The 16,795-nt window shown below is 42.2% G+C and overlaps 1 protein-coding gene across 1 annotated transcript in view; it reads left to right on the top strand.

Annotated features, from left to right (window-relative positions):
* Positions 1-16,795, top strand: part of LOC145414375 (histone lysine demethylase PHF8-like) — an 82,900-nt gene that overhangs the window by 63,675 nt on the left and 2,430 nt on the right. Inside the window, exons 16-17 of the mRNA XM_080283910.1 lie at positions 7,346-7,551; positions 8,829-8,925. Of these exons, the coding sequence (XP_080140036.1) occupies positions 7,346-7,551; positions 8,829-8,925 (303 nt within the window). The remainder of the gene's footprint in view (positions 1-7,345; positions 7,552-8,828; positions 8,926-16,795) is intronic.

The raw sequence follows: 16,795 nt of genomic DNA, 5'->3' as shown, positions 1-16,795 counted from the left end.
AGTAGATAGGCATGGTATGTGGAACGTATTAAGAATATTTGGAGTGGATAGGAAATTGCTGAGTGCTGTGAAGAGTATGTACGAGGGAGCTAGGGCTACACTGCGAGTGGATGGTGAGCTGAGTGAGTTCTTTGATCTAAATGTGGGACTGAAACAGGGATGTGTGATGTCTCCATGGCTGTTTAATATATTCATGGATGGGGTTGTAAAGGAGGTGCAAGGTAGGGCAGTGGATGTGGGAGTGGCTCTAATGAATGATGGTGAGATTTGGAAGATTCCAGTGTTGCTGTTTGCTGATGAAAAAGTATTGTTGAGTGAAGATGAATGGAAGTTGCAAGGTTTGGTGAATGAATTTGGGACAGTGTGTAAGAAAAGGAATCTGAAGACTAAAGTTATTGTGTTTGAGAGGAATGAATTCACAGAATGCACAGTGAGGTTGGATGGTGAGGATATGGAGTATGTGAGTGCATTCAAGTACTTGGGTAGTGTGATGAGTAAGGATGGAAGTTTTGGGGATGAAGGGCTTGAAAGGGTACAGCAGAAGGTTCACTGTAAGTGGTGATGAGAAATAGGGAGGTGAGTATGGAAGTTAAGAAGGCACTGCATGATAGTATTGTGATTCCTACCCTGACGTATGGAATCGAGGCGTGGACCTTGCTAGAGGGGGGACAAGGAGCATTGGAAATGAGTTACTTGAGAAGAGCATGTGGAGTGACATGGAGGGACAGGTTGACGGATGAAGAAGTGAAAGAACGTTGTGGAGTGGATGTGGATGTGATTGAGAAAATTAGGAGAAATACACTGAGGTGGTTTGGACGTATGGAGAGAATGGAGAATGAAAGACTGACTAAGAGGGTGTATGTAGGTGAAGTAGAGGGAGGGGGAGACTGAGGATGAGGTGGAGGGATGGAATTGAGAGGCAAATGAGGGAGGGGGGAGTGAGTTGGGAGGAGGGCAGTCAGATGGTGGGTGACAGAACGACATGGAGGCATTTTGTCTGCGGCCACCATTTGTGGGATTAAGGCATCGGGCTATAGATAGATAGACTTTTTTCTTGGTCAGGCCAAGTCTAGTACAGTAGACCCTTACTTTAAAGGGCTTGATAGACTGGATTTCGGGTTTAACAGACACTACAAAAGCTGCCGAATTTCCGTCAGTTATAACAAACAGGGTCTGTTAAATGGGGAACAGTGGGTTGCATTATCACAATAAATGTGTTTCCAACCCTTTTACCCCTGCCTGGCCTGAAATCGGCCTCTCTCCATCAAGATTACTGAGTTATAAAAACAGACTATAGTAATATTGTACTGACCATGGAAAAGCATTATGGCAAGAATGTCAAATAAGCTGCAGTAGGGCAGAATTATCAACCAAGTTAGTGTAAAATGGGTATAGTTTTCATTGTTAGTACTACAATATGCTATTGTACTCATTTATTCTCAGCCATGTGCTTGGAGTCCCTCCTCGAGGGGGTGGGGGGGGGAACATTGGATGTAGAGGACTATTAGCTCTGTTGGATCAGGACTCCCCCAATTAGTCTGCTATAGTGAGTTTTTTTTTTTTTTTTTTTTTTTTTTTTTTTTTTTTAATGCAGGGAAGGAGGAACCAAAGGCTAGGAGCCTGCAAATTGTACCCTTCAAGAAAAAACAAAAACAAGTTAGCAGAGACAAAATCAAGATCTGTACATTTTCAGATGCCTGGACACACTGCGTTTGAAAGACTGAAGATCATAAACAGTAGGAAACACAGACAGAGGGAGATAGGTCCAGACTTGACCTGTTGCATAAATGAAGGACTGGGAATAATGGTTAACTCTTGCATTAGAGCGTTGGATAGATAAGGGATGAGAGTTTGTTGCTAGATAGGTGCTAGATAGGTGTTATGCACCTGTTGTAGCGGGGGGGGGGGGATGCAAGCAGACAGTTCAGAGAAGCAGTGACCATTGAAGTAGCAATAGAAAAGAGATAAAGATGCAACAGTGCAGCAAATAGACAGAGGTTGAAGGGAGCCAGTAAGAGGAGGAGAGTTACTGAGATGAAAAGCCTTTGATTACGTTGTTGAGAAGAGCTGTGTGGGGGGAGCCTCCCTACACATGAGAGTTGTACTCTACATGGGCAAATAAAGCCCGTGTATAAAGTCAACAGCTGTGCAGGGGTAAAGAAGGCATGGAGTCAGCTTAGCACACGTAATCTCTAGGAGGCAGATTTTACTAGAGAGGTAATATGTTCTTTCCAAGATAAATCCCGAGAGATTGAAACCCCAAGTATATTTAAAGATGATGCAGGATTAATCTATCTATCTATCTATAGGCCAACGCCCAAATCCCGCAAAGGGTGGCCGCAGACAAAACGCCTCCAACTCACTCTGTCACCCACCATTTGACTACCCTCCTCCCAACTCACCCCCTCCTCCCTCATATACCTCTCAACTCCATCCCTCCACCTCATCCTCGGTCTACCCCTCCCTCTCCCTCCCTCCACCTTACCTACATACACCCTCTTAGTCAGTCTTTCATTCTCCATTCTCTTCACATGTCCAAACTACCTCAGTGTATTTCTCCTAATCTTCTCAACCACATGCAAGATTAAGCTGGATATTATTAAAAGTTATGGATACTGTTAAAAGTTAGAGGGTACTCCTGTGGAAGATGTTGTCAGATTGATAGATGAAGAACTGAGTTTTTGATGCATTAAAAACAAGATTACTTTTGCCCCAATTAGCGATATGAGTGAAGTCAGACATCAGGTGAGCCATAGCCTCATCCTTTGTTTTTGAAGTAGCCACTGAGATGGATGCTGCAGGAAATGAGTGGAAAGGTGAAGGATGGAGTCGTCAGCGTATGAGTGGACAGGGTTAAATGTACAGCTTAGAAAGTCATTGATGAATAAAAGGAAGAGAGTTGGTGATAGGACAGAGCCCTGAGGAACACCAGTATTAATAGCGCTGGGAGAAGAACGGTGGCCATCCACAACAGCAGCTATAGAACGACCAGAAAGGAAGCTATAGATGATGGCACAGATAGAAGGATAGAAACTGTAAGAGGACAGTTTGGAAATTAAAGATTTATGCCAGACTCGGTCGAAAGCCTTTGAGATGTCAAGTGCAGTGGCAAAGCTTTTACGAAAATCACAAAAGGAGGATGACCAAGAGACTGAAAGGTAGGTGAGAAGATCACCAGTGGAGCATCCCTGGTGGAACCCATATTGGCAGTCAGAAAGAAGGTTGTGATAGGAAAGATGTTTAAAAATTTTTCTGTTAAGAACAGACTCGAAAACTTTTGAAATACATGATGTTAAAGCAGTTGGGTGATAGTTAGAGGGATGGGAGTGGTCACCCTTCTTTGGGACAGGCTGAATGAGAGCATACTTCCAGCAAGAAGGAAAGGTACAAGTTGATAGACAAAGACCAAAGAGTTTACCTTGGCAGGGTGTAAGCACAGAAGCACAGTTCTTGAAGACAACAGGAAAGACTCCATCAGGTCCTTATGCCTTGTTAGTATTGAGGCCAGTGATGACAGAATATATATAAATTGAAGAAGTCTTAATGTCAGCCATGAGGAAGTCAGGGGGGGGAAGAAAGTCAAGGTGAAGAGTTCTCCTTTATCAGTAGAAGAAATAGCAATAGAACAATTAGAGTGGAAAAGAGGAGGGAAGGATGATGAGGTGAAGTTGTTTGAAAGATTTTTGGCAAGGTACCAGGAGGAACGGGAAGAATCTGAGCTTAAGAGTTCAGAGCAAGTACAAATGAAATTATTTTTAGCAGAGCAAAGAGCAGACTTAGCATGATTCCGGGCAGAAACATAAAAGAGATGAGATTCAGGGGTGGGTTGGCTCCGGTACCTTTTGTAGGCCTTCTCCTTGTTGTGGACAGCATTAGAACAAGTGTGATTAAACCAACTTTTTCTTTTTTTTTCCCCATTAGTCAAAGGATATGAGAAGGGATGTATGCTTCCATGACCGAGAGAATAACCTCTGAAATGTGCAAGACACACTCAGATGGCTCCTGGCTGTGGAGACAATAATCGTTCCAGGGAAAAATCAAAGTACTGCCTGAGGGCCTGCTGATCAGCAACTCCAGAATCCCACAACTGATGCTTGTTAGGAGGGTCCACATGCCATACTGGAGGAATAGGACAGGCCAAAGTGATATGGTTGTGATTGGAGGAGCCCAACAGAGATGAAGATTAACAGTGTAAGCTGAAGAATTAGTTGTAAGGAAGAGGTCAAGTATGTTGGAACTTTCCAAGGCGGTCAGGGATATGGGTAGGGTGCTGTACAAGCTGCTCTAGGTCATTAAGGACAGAAAAGATGTAGGCTTGCTCACCAGGTGGATCAGTGAAAGGAGAGGAGAGCCAAAGGTGGTGGTGAACATGGAAATCTCCTAGAATGGAGATTCCAGAGAAAGGAGAAATGGATAGAATGTGTTCCGTCGTACAAGGAAGATAGTCGAAGAATTTTTCATAGGCAGTAGAATTTGGGGATAAGTAAACACCACAGATATATTTAGTCAGAGAATGAGCCTGTGGAGTCACGTGGAGAGTCAGGCTGACAAATGAGGATATAAAGAAGCGTTGTGGTGTGGATGTGGATGTGATAGGAAATGTTAGGAGGAACACACTGAGGTGGTTTGGCCATATGGGGAGGATGGAGGGTGAGAGACTGATGAGCAGAGTGTATGTGAGTGAGGCGGAAGGGGGGAGAGGGAGGGGGAGGCCGAGGATGAGATGGAGGGATGGAGTGGAGAGGTATATGAGAGAGGGGATGTGAGTTGGGAGCAGGGCAGTGAAATGGCGGAGGACAGGGCGACACGGAGGCGATTTGTTTGTGGCCACCCCGTACGGGATTAAGGCATCTGGCAATAGATAGATAGATAGATAGACAGGAAAGCTGAAGCCAGAGAGGTGGGAATTCAGATGATTCAAATTCAGGAACTTGAGGGCAAGATATGTCGTTGCTTACATATACACAACAGCCACCTTTGGCTTTGAAGCGAGTGTAGAGAAAGTAGGATACAGAGAAGGGTTTGCTATCAGTCGCCTCAGACAGCTGAATCTCAGTTAGGAAAAGAAGGTGAGGTTTAGAGGATGAGAGGTGGTGTACAACAGAAAGTTTGAGGAATGGCCAGGAATGCCGCAGAAATGGAGAAGTGAGTCAGACAGTGGTTCCAGGCATCTTGCTGTATATATATAGATATATGTATACTGTATATATATATATATATATATATATATATATATATATATATATATATAGATATAGATATATCCATCATCCAATCCTATGTTGCCCCATGAGTAGTGTAGGAGCCTGGGGCTGGGCAAGTTGGTCTTGACATTTAAGATGAGAGTGACCAGCCTCACTCATCCCTGAGTGGCATTACATGAGGAATAATCCTCAACCACTCCTTGGATATGAACCTACACAGGCTTAATTCAATTAGAGTACCTTGATTACCCAATAAACCACCAGGTACCATAATTTGTTATAAGATAACCACCCAGCATAGTAAATGTTTTCCTGGTGTACAGGAAACCATTTGGCTTGTCATACAGTGTCGAGTCACCCATAGGCAGAAGGAAGAGGAAAGAATGAAGGAAAGAAAGACAGAAGAGGAAGGACGGGAGAAAGGAAAGGGCAGACACCCAAAGCAGCACCACATCGCGTGAGTGGATTGTGAGCGCTTCCACCTATCATCCGTATATATATATATATATATATATATGTATATATATATCTATCTATCTGTCTATTGCCAGACACCTCAATCCCGTTTGGGGTGGCCACAAACAAATCACCTCCATGTTGCCCTGTCCCCCGCCATTTCACTGCCCTGTTCCCAACTCACACACCCCTCTCTAATATATATATATATTTATATATATTCCCGTCCCCCTGCTCTCATGCCTAATTGGTCATGCAGCTGTGCGTGATAGCAGAAATGCGTGATAGCTGAACTGGGGAATCAGTGGGACTAATGCTAATTGGTTTATGTGAAACTACAGATTGTGGTGAATGTTTTTGACGTATCCGATAAAGCCAGGATTCCGCGGGCTTGAATGATGAGTGAATAAAAGCGTGGCCCATTGGATTGGGCAAATTTGGGTTGTCTGGACTTTGCCACTCCTCACTCAACCCTAGGGTGGGAAAGGTCCAGATGCTGATGCTGATGATGTTATTGGGTGGCCGATATACCTACATTTTTTGCCTGTTATACTTCTCTTTGCATATATTTTCTTACCAAACACTGCTCCAACATTGATTTTTTTTTGTCTCACCACCATCACTCAACTTGCAAATCTCTTGTTTTTGAGCATATGTAAGGTTCTTTCTCTTCTTCACCTCTCTTAACAGTCCCACTGCCATATGCTGAGCGGTGGTCGAGGTTTCTTGTGGGGTTTGTCAGCCGTTGTTCCCAGAAAAAAAGTTTATGGTACATAGCACACCACTTCCACCACTATCCATGCGCGGATATGTGTACTTGACTGAATTGGCGGGAAAGTGGGCCAAGCACTGAGCAAGGATGGTTGATGATGTAGGATCAATCAGCTGCGATGTGCCGCATGACCCGGGCGATTCACATCCACTGACGCACCCAGGTTTTGTGTGCGTGATAGCTTGAGGATGGCGGCTTTTGGGGTGTGCATGATAGCAGTAAATGGCGATAGCAGAATGCGTGATAGCAGGGGGGTGGGTGTATATGTACATATATATATGTGTGTGTGTGTGTGTGTATTATGTATGCATGTATATTTTGTACTTCAACTGCATGGAACAAAAATGAAAATATACTTCCACAGGTTAAGTGGATTAAATTTCCCGTGATTCTTGCAGAGTGAGGCAGATATACTGTTTAGTAAAATCTTGATAATATGGCATTTGATAAGCCATAATTATCAGTAAACAGAATGGTTAGTCTGTTGGAGTTTATAAAATAGTAGTTTGGAATATTCTCACAAATTTATTACTAGTGCTACTGGTAATTTAGTTGTTAGCAGAGTGCCTCGTCTATTGCCTTTCCATGTCTTTGTCATCTACTGCAGTATCAGAAGAAGGGTCAATCCTGACCTGCAGTGCTGGTAAGTTTTACTCTGTCAAAATTACTATGTAAAAACTAGTATTTGCCAATACTGTATATTTACATGGGCCAATAATGTTTATTTTTTTATTACAATAAGAAACAACTGAGAGAAAGGTGGCTTGAAGTCTGAAAGGCCAGAACCCCATTCTTTTTGACTTAACAAGGTTTTGCTGTATAATAAAAATTACTTCTGTGCATCATACAGATTGTGGCAAAAATAAGATATGAATTCAGGTTATAAGGCATTAAATTTCCCTGCTTCTTACAGTATACCCAACACTGGACATTTCTGATGATGAGGACTATCCTGTGTTCAAACCACGGGGGAAGAAAAAAGAGGACGAAGCGTGGAACCCAAAGGCTCGTGTGAGGGTGCAGGGACCAAGGCCTGAGCGTCCAATGAGACAAGGTGTTCGCAGGCAGGCTGTGGAGAAAGGCCTCGAACAGGCAGCGGCAAGAAGACAAAATCTTCCAGTATGAGTATATTATTTGTTGTATGCTTGATGTGGGCTGATTAAGAATGTAGCTGTTTATCAAGATTTCATTAAGCTCAAGTCATAAGCTGCCACCCCCCGCCCCCCGGCCCCCCCCCCTTTTTTTTTTTTTTTTTTTTTTTTTTTTTTTTTTTTTTTCCCACAGTACTTTACAGGAATGTTGCCTATCAGAGTTCCATTCGTGCTTATACAGCCAATTTAGAGTAACAGTTGTGGGGAAAAAGTGATATTTAACCCTTCGTACGCCAGGTGAAAATTTGTAACCCAGAACACCATGTGGGGTCTTGAGAGAAATGGCAGGCAGTAAGGTTGAATTAGGTTGTGTGTGAGCTTTAGCATCAAGATTGGATTTGATGATGATAATACTCTTGTGATCCCTTAATGAAAGTGTTTATGTTAATGAGTTTGAGGGTGTGATGAGGCATGGTAGATCAAGAAGAAGGTGGATAGATATGGTAAATGAGTGTATGAAAAAGATAGATCTAGAGGTTAAGAAGGTGAGGGAATCGGCAGGTGATGGAGTTGGATGAATAAATTATCCACATGACAATGGTCTTTCATTCCTTTTGAACTTGGTAATCAGTGAATTAATAATCAATAAATTGACTCATGACAGGTTTATCTGAAGTGCATCCATGAAGAAAATTTCATTTATCCATCGTTCAATCCTTTACTGCCCCATCAGGGACATAGAGGCCTGGGGATAGGGTACTTAGTTTGGATATTTAGGATAAGAGTAACCATTCAGTAATTCCTGCACCATTATGTGAGCAGTTAATTCCAGCTGTGTGTATGATTTAGACCATTAAGAGCACATCCACCTGAAGTGCCTTAACCCACTCAACCACCAGGCACCAATTTGTTGGTTATATGGTTGCCATCCAATGTACTAAATGGTTTTCTGGATTTCAGGGAATCTTTTGGCTTGTCACTTTGTTTTAAGTCACCTGAAGATAAGACTATATTTAGTGGGTGTATGGTGAGCTTTCCCACCTACCAGCAGTAAAGAAAAAAATAAGTGGAGGAGGGAAGATCTTTAGGTTAATGAGACTGAGCCGAATTCTAGGAACTTGAAATTCAGATATGTGTAGTTGATTGTGTGGCCCATTTCACTGGACATGCTGTTGGTAGTTCTGCCATTCCTCTCCTTTCTTTTTCACTTTTGTCTGCAATCTTTCTGACCCCATCCTTTGGTGGGGGGGGGGGGAAAGGATGTTGATAACAATGAAGTTCCACTATGTTTCCCTTCTCACACAGGCTGCCAAACGGGCCTACCACCGGAAAAAGCAGCGGAATTTAGACTCTCAGCCAAGTACATCTTCAGGAGGAGCCAGCTTAAAAGGCATAAGCAAAAGTAAGTTGTTGAGTAGCTCATACCTTAGACCATTCACCACAGTGTGTTCAATTGGGTACTTTACTCAGTCTGTCATTAGTAGGGTTGTTTCAGCTAGAGAAAATCTAACAGTCAGTAGTTTAGAAATGTGTTTTTATTAATCCCTTCTCTGCAATTGACATCGTCATCATCATCATCATCATCATCATCCAGACCTTTCCCACCCTAGGACTGGGTAAGGAGTAGCAGTGTCCACACAGCCCAAGTTTGCCCAAACCATTGGGCTACACTTCTTTTCATTCATTATTCAAGCCCCCAGAATCCTGGCTCTATCTGATATGCAAAAAAACTTTCAACACATTCTGTACCATCATTTAATCATATCCAATAGAGTCAGTCCGAACGCTGTCACGTTAAAAAGGGATCCCAGATCCCTGATCATGCACTTCTCACAGTATTCATCCAGCCAGCTCGATCTCTTGTCAGTTCCCTTGCCTTACCGACTTCCATACCTCTCTTCCTGACACAGTCATCCACCTTATACCTCCACCTTCTCCTTGGCCTACCTCGCCTCCTCCCTCTGTCAAATTTGCTCAGATATACCTTTTTCACCACTCTATTGTTATCCATTCTCGCCACATGACCATACCATCTCAGTACACGCTCTTCCAGTCTGGTGTCCACTGACTTCCTCACTGCACCTTTCACGAATCACATTACTTGGTATCCGATCCTCTCTCTGTACTCCATACACATTCCACAGAAGTCCCATCTCCACTGCTCTCACCCTTGAATTTTCATTTTCATGCCACACCATAGTCTCACGTCCATATGTTAAAGTTGGCACTAATGCTCCTTCGTGTAAGCCTTGCTCAGCGGCAACACTTAAGCATCCATTTCTTATCAAGGCCTTCATTGCACCAGCTGCTTTCCTTCCTTGTGTCAGTCTACTTTCCACTTCTTTTGCATATTTTCCTCTCTTTTCTATCACTGTACCCAGGTATTTGAACTTTCTCACCATTCCAGTCTTTCTCCATTCACTGTAACATCACACTGGGAATCACCTCTCTCAGCTACCATCACTGTACTCTTTTCTACATTTACTGTCAAGACACGATGCTCACAGACATCAACAGAACTTGTCATTAGTCTACCAAGTTCTTGTCTGGTATTTGAAAGTAGCACTGCATCATCAGCATGCAACAAATTTGAGATATTCCATCCATCACCATTCATTACCAATGCCATTCCTCCCGTCATTCCTCGTGTTTTTACTTGTCATCACCCAATCCATATACAGAATATACGGTATTGAACAACCATGGGGACATCACTCAACCTTGTCATACGCCCACACTGATCGTGAACCATTAACTTAGATGCCCATTTACCCTTGTACATGCCTCACTACCATCATAAAAACTCTTGACAGCACCTAGCAGCTTATCATCTACACTGTACATGCGCAAACCTTTCCACAATCCTTCTCTGTCTACTTTGTTGTATGCATTTTCCAGATCCTTAAATGCCTTAAACACCTAATAGTCCTTCTCAAAATCCTTTTCCACTATCTGTCTCACTGCAAATATTTGATCCACACATCCTCTGCCACTCCTAAAGCAACCCTGTTCATCACTCACTAGGACTTCTGATATCTCTCTTACTTTCTGTATAATAATACTATATACCTTCCCTACAACACTCAGTAAATTTATGCCATGATATTTTTTGCACTCAATTCACTCACCTTTAGGTTTGTGTAGGGGTACAATTACAGCCTTTTTCCACTCTACTGGCTCAGTTTCACCCATCCAGGCCTTCTAGCATATCTCCAAGAAGCACTTCATTCCATTCTCTCCACTGCATTTAATCATCTATAAAAACACCTTGGCAGCCCCAGAAAAATAAACAAAAAATGGTTTGATCATGCTTGTTCTATTGCCGTCCAGAACAAGGAGATGGCCTACTAAAGGTACGGATCCAGCGCACCCCTGAATCTCATGTCTTTTATGTTTTTGCCCGGAATCGTGCTAAGTCTGTTCTTCGCTCTGCTGAAAATAATTTAATTCATACTAAATGCCCTCAACTCTCCAACTCAAATTCTTCCAGTTCCATCGGACACCTTGCCAAAAACCTTTCTAACAAATTTACCTTATCATCCTTCCCTCCTCTTTTCTACCCTGATGGATCTGTAGCTGTGTATTTCACTGATAAAGCAGAACCTGTCACACAGACTTTCTCCTCCAATTCCACTTTAGATGATTTTGATGCTGTTCCTCCATCACTTCCCCTCTCTGACTTCATCGTGGTTGACATTAAAGTTTCTTCAGTTGATGAGTTTTCTACCATCACCCACCTCAGATATTATGGGCCTGATGGGGTTTCTTCTGTTGTACCTTTCATTCTTGCTGGAAGTTTGACCCCATTCAGCAAAAAAGGGTGACCTTTCCCATCTCCCAGACTATCATCCATGGGCTTCCTCGTGTTGTTCTCAAGAACTCTGCTTCTGTGCTTACACCCTGCCTAGGTACATGCCTTCATCTTTTTCTGTCAGCTTGTACCTTTCCTTCTTGCTGGAAGTTTGCCCTCATTCAGCCTGTCCCAAAGAAGGGTGACCATTCCCATCCCTCTAACACTCGTCGAATACCTTTAACATCCTGTGTGCCAAAAGTTTTTGAGTCTGTTCATAACAGAAAATTTTAATGCATCTTTCCTATCACAACCTTCTCTCTGATCGTCAATATGGGTTTTGCCAGGGATGCTCTACTGGTGATGTGACTTTCTTTTCAAACCTCTAGTCATCCTTCTTTTGGGACTTTGGGGAAAGCTTTGCCACTGCACTTAACATCTCAAAGGCTTTTGATTGAGTCTGGAATGAATCTTTAATTTACAGGCTGTCATTATACAGTTTGTATCTTCCTATCTGTGCCTTCACCCCTAGCTCCCTTTCTGGTTGTTCTGTAGCAGTTGTTGTAGACAGCCTCCGTTCTTCTCCTAGAGCTGTCAATAGTGGTGTTCCTCAGGACTCTGTCCTATCACCAACTCTTTTCCTCTTATTCATCAATGACTTTCTAAGCTGTACATAACACTTTGTCCACTCAAATGCTGATAACTCCACCCTTCACCTTTCCATTCACTTCCCGCAGCGTCCGTGTAAGAAGTAACTTCAGTGAACAGAGGATGAGGCTGTGGCACTGCTATGTCTGACTTGGCTCATATCTTTGATTGGGGTAAAGGTAATCTTGCTGTTTTTAATGCATCAGGAACTCAATTCTTACACTTGTCAACCTGAGAAAGTCGTCCACAGGAGTATCCTCTAATTTTTAACAATATCAAAAACAATCCTGCTTCATCTTTAAACGTACTTGGGGTTTCATTCTCTCTGGATTTATCTTTGAAATATCATATTACCTCTTTTGTAAAATCTGCTTCCAAGAGATTAGGTGTGCGAAGCCAACTCCATGCCGTCTTTACCCCTGCACAATTGTTGACTTTATACATGGGTTTTATTCTCCCATGTGTAGACTACAAGTTTCACATGTTGTGAGGCTCCCCATACAGCTCTTCTTAACAAGATGGAGTCAAAGGCTTTTCATCTCATTAACTTTCCTCCTCTTATTGGCTCCCTTCAGCCTGGTCTTTTTGCCACATTGTTGCATCTTCATCTCTTTTCTGTCGCTACTTCAATGGTCACTGCTTCTCTGAACTGTCTGCTTGCATCCCTTCACCATTACAGTGAGTGCGTAGCATCTGTCCAGCAACAAACTCTCATGTCTTTTCAGTCTAACTCTAGAACAAGAGTTAACTGTTATTCCCAGTCCTTCATGTATTCAACAGGTCAACTGTGGAACTGTCTCCCTCTGTCCGTATTCACTACTATGTTGGTACTACTTTAAACTGCCGGCTAGGGTGGGGCGCCAACCTCTGTACAGTGTTGCCACGTTTTCCATACCCGCGATGCCTCTCTCTCTCTCTCTCTCTCTCTCTCCTGGGGGGAGATGTGCATCACCCTGGGGAATTTTGTTTCTTTTATGAATGACTGTTATAAACCTGTTTTCATTTCTTTATTTTGTTTTTATTAAATCTAATTATATTTAAAAATATTATTGTTTTACATATGGCGCCAGATGACCTCGCTGTTGTAGCCCCATCATTTGTTTTCATTCAATCATTCTCTCCCTCCTTCCTTCCCTTCCTTCCTACATCTCTCCCTCAGCTTGACAATGCATTCAACACTGCCCCTGGCCTGCCTTCCTCTCTCTCTCTCTCTCTCTCTCTCTCTCATCTATGGTATTTTAGGATACATTTTGGTTATTTTCTTTTACATTATGTTGTACATTATATTTAGCTTGACTATGTAGATGCGAGGAGTGGGCTAGCTGAGCTGCCATACTGAGTCAAGGACACAAAGGAAAGTGAGACGAGGAAGCTGTGGCCGGGTCAGACTGGGTTTGTGTGTGTTGCCACTCACGAGGGTTTAATGTATTATTTTTTTTTTACTAAGAAATTGACATATTTTTACTTATATTCCTGCACATTGTCATATAATCATAATTGTGACATTATTACACACCCCAGAACTACGGTAGAAGCCAATAAAAGTTCCTACATCTTTTTTTTTAGCAACGCTGTAAAATATTTATGCCACGTTTCTGTATTGCCGTATAAATATTTCATGCATAATAAGTTTAATGTTCTTTCATATAGCATAATACATATGTTAACATTGTATTCATATGTGTTTATCTTATTTGTGATGCCTTTTACATATATAACAGCAGTTTCACGTTGCGAGTTTGTGAAACATAACACCACTGTACAGAGGTTGGTGCCCCACCCTAGACGCCAGTTTGGAGTAGTACCACCATACCTATGATATCCAGTCTTTCAAGTGCAGTGTTACACGTCCAGGCATCTGGAAATGAATGCATCTGGAATGTGGCTCTCTTACTTTGTTTTTGTTTTTACTTGGGGAGAACAATTTGTGAGCCCCTGGCCTTTGGTTCCTTCTTCCATGCATTAAAAAAAAAAAAAAAAAAAAAAAAAAAGCAAACAAACTGCAAGATAATTCTGATTTTGTGTATGTGGTGTGTCAGGGAGAGCATGGGGGGATTGTCAGGCATGAAAGGATTGCTCTTGCTGATGAGTCTCATGAGTATGTGGAGGATTTTGTTTCTTGGGAGACATGTTATGTGCTGGACGTGGGGATGGAGCTATCTCTGTGCCTAGAGTGAGGAATGGTTGGAAGATGTTCAGGAAGCTGTTGCCTCTCTAGGCACCGAGAGGGCTCCCAATCCATGCTAAGGTATCTTTGTATGCAGCATGTGTTGTAATGCTGTATGGTAGTGAGACCTGGGCAGTAAAGGAAGGGGATGTTCTTAGGCACAAGCATATAGAATTGACAATGATTACCATATTTGCCGATGTATAAGACTGACGTGTGTAAGACTACCCCTAATATTTCAATACAGAATGTGGGTTTAGAGGTATACTCTGTGCTTAAGATGAGTCCCAACTCTTTAGTCACTGCGAAACTAGCTGCCTTAGTAACCCCAGTCCATCATCACTCTTCCCACAGACCATTGAAGCGACACAATGAACACGTTGTTAAGCAACACAGTCTTTGGCTAGGTTTTATCTTAAACCAGTTTCTTCTGTGGGTTTTACAGGCTATCTAGGCTGCATGCACCACCTCTGATCTCCAAATGGGTTATATTTTTAATATATCAGTACTCATACTGTATTGAAAACTTAATTTTATGCAATAGGTTAAAAGAAAGTTACACTTAATAAAGTCATCACATCAACTGTCAGTGATTAAAAACCTTCAAAATCAGTATCATTCACATCTGACATCATCAGTTCATAAACTTCATCCTGGGTTAAAGTTTGCAGCTCTTCGTATTAAGGATCAAACTCTGAATTCAAAGGTGTAGCTTTGGCATTGGCTTCCTCTTCCTCATTCACCCACAAAATGTCATCTCTGGCATCCATTAAATTGGGTAGTCCACATTTCTTGAAAGAGTTCATGACCGTTTCCACAGAAATATCATTCCTTGCCTTGATAATAAAATCACACAGCACATCCAGACCTGAAGCACACATATTCCCATCTTTTGTATACGACTTTTTACCACTGATTATCCACTTGTTCTGTGCCCCATGGATACATTCTTTGAATGGCTTATTCAGACAGACATCAGATCGCTGTAGGACTGAAGTTAATCCACCAGGAATAACAGCAGTGTCACTGTTGTTTTTGAACCCTCTGTTAAACCACTTTTGAACATATCCCATACTATCTGGCTACGATGTTTTAGCAGGCCACCAGGTCACGTACACCACACATGCTCAGTTCACAGTTTCATTCCATGTTCGTCCATCCACCGTATCTCGTTGATGTTAACAAAAATTCCAGCTGGGAACTTTATTTTTGGCATTGTTTTTCTCTTAAAAATAATCATTGGGCTCAGCATGGTTCCGTCTGCCACACATGAAAATGCTACTGTAGAGCATGTTTTCTTGTTTCCTGTTCTTTTCATTAACACTGTTTTTGCACCTTTCTCCTCAACAGTTTGATTTCCAACTATGTAATAAATTCATCGGGGTTTCATCCATGTTCCTAGTGTTGCTTAATGGATATTTATGCTTCTTACATAGGCCTATGATGTACCATTGGAAATTGGTAATCTTGCATTCAAGATTGGTAATTGCTGTACTATTTTTATTTTTTGTCTCAGTACTAGATCATGTCATTTCATGAGATGAGAATACCATGAAACTGTTGCTTTGAAATCTTTGCTATGCTTCTCGTTTTGTCTGGCATATGTGGAAGCGTGCACAGAAAAGTTTGAAAGGAATGATAGTGTTTTTTATTGAAGATATGAATGGAGAAGTATGGAATGTGAAAGTTGTTGGAGTAGTTGGTGAGTGGATTGTGGCAGCTGAAATTTTTTCATTTTTTTATTATTTATTTATTTTTTATACTTTGGGCAGAGGCGTCAGGGTCTGTCCCAATGCCTAGTAGTCCTACACACCTCTATATGTCACCACTTCAGCGCCAACACCAACCGTCCATGTTGTTTACATGCTTGGGCTGTCTCATACAGGACTGGTGTATTGGTGTTAGTGGGGATATTTTTACGACTTGTTGACGGGTAATCTCGTAGATCGGTAAAGTCTGCATTAACCCGCGGCGTCCCGTCGACGTGAATTGACGTCCACACGTTCTGTCACTGCCAATCCCGTTGACGTACATAAACGGGAATCAATTGCAAGGTCCCTAATTTGCACAATTTTCAATTTTCGCGAGTGATTTTTGGCACGTATACACGGAACACTTTCCTCTACAAGATGCCAGGCAGGGACAATGCCTTACCAAGCATGACTTCCCCCCTCCCCCTGCACACGCCATTGTCTCAGCAATTCACCTGTTACCAGTGACCTGGCCAGTAAAGCCATGTCATGCCACGGTACGAAATTCAGGGCCAGAGTGATTCCCCAATCGATGACAATGTGGAGGACAAACTTTACATAGCATTAGAGGAAGAAACAGTCAGAAATGATGATCAGGTAATGTCACCAAAAAAGGTCAGGTATGTTGATGTGTTTCATGAATGAAACAATGCTTATACTGCCTATATTACTGTGTGAAAGCCTATATTCTCTTGTACTACATGTAAATTCGTACCAAATAAATAAATAAATACCGTTTATGAGTGGTGTGGAATAGTTACCCTCCCATAGAACTCGTTTTCTTTGGAGCCAGCCTGATAGAAAACACAGTAAGGTGAGGAGGTACTGCTACCTGTATCGAGTATTTTAACCCTTTAACCGCGGGTGTCATTCCAGAATGACATTGCAAAAACTGGACCAAACCGCGGGTGTCATC

The sequence above is a fragment of the Coenobita brevimanus genome, chromosome 99, assembly GCF_032717465.1.
Source record: "Coenobita brevimanus isolate Jiangsu-jjx chromosome 99, ASM3271746v2, whole genome shotgun sequence".
NCBI lineage: Eukaryota > Metazoa > Arthropoda > Malacostraca > Decapoda > Coenobitidae > Coenobita > Coenobita brevimanus.
The sequence above is the reverse complement of the archived record's forward strand: the minus strand, read 5'-3'. Positions and strand labels throughout refer to the sequence as shown.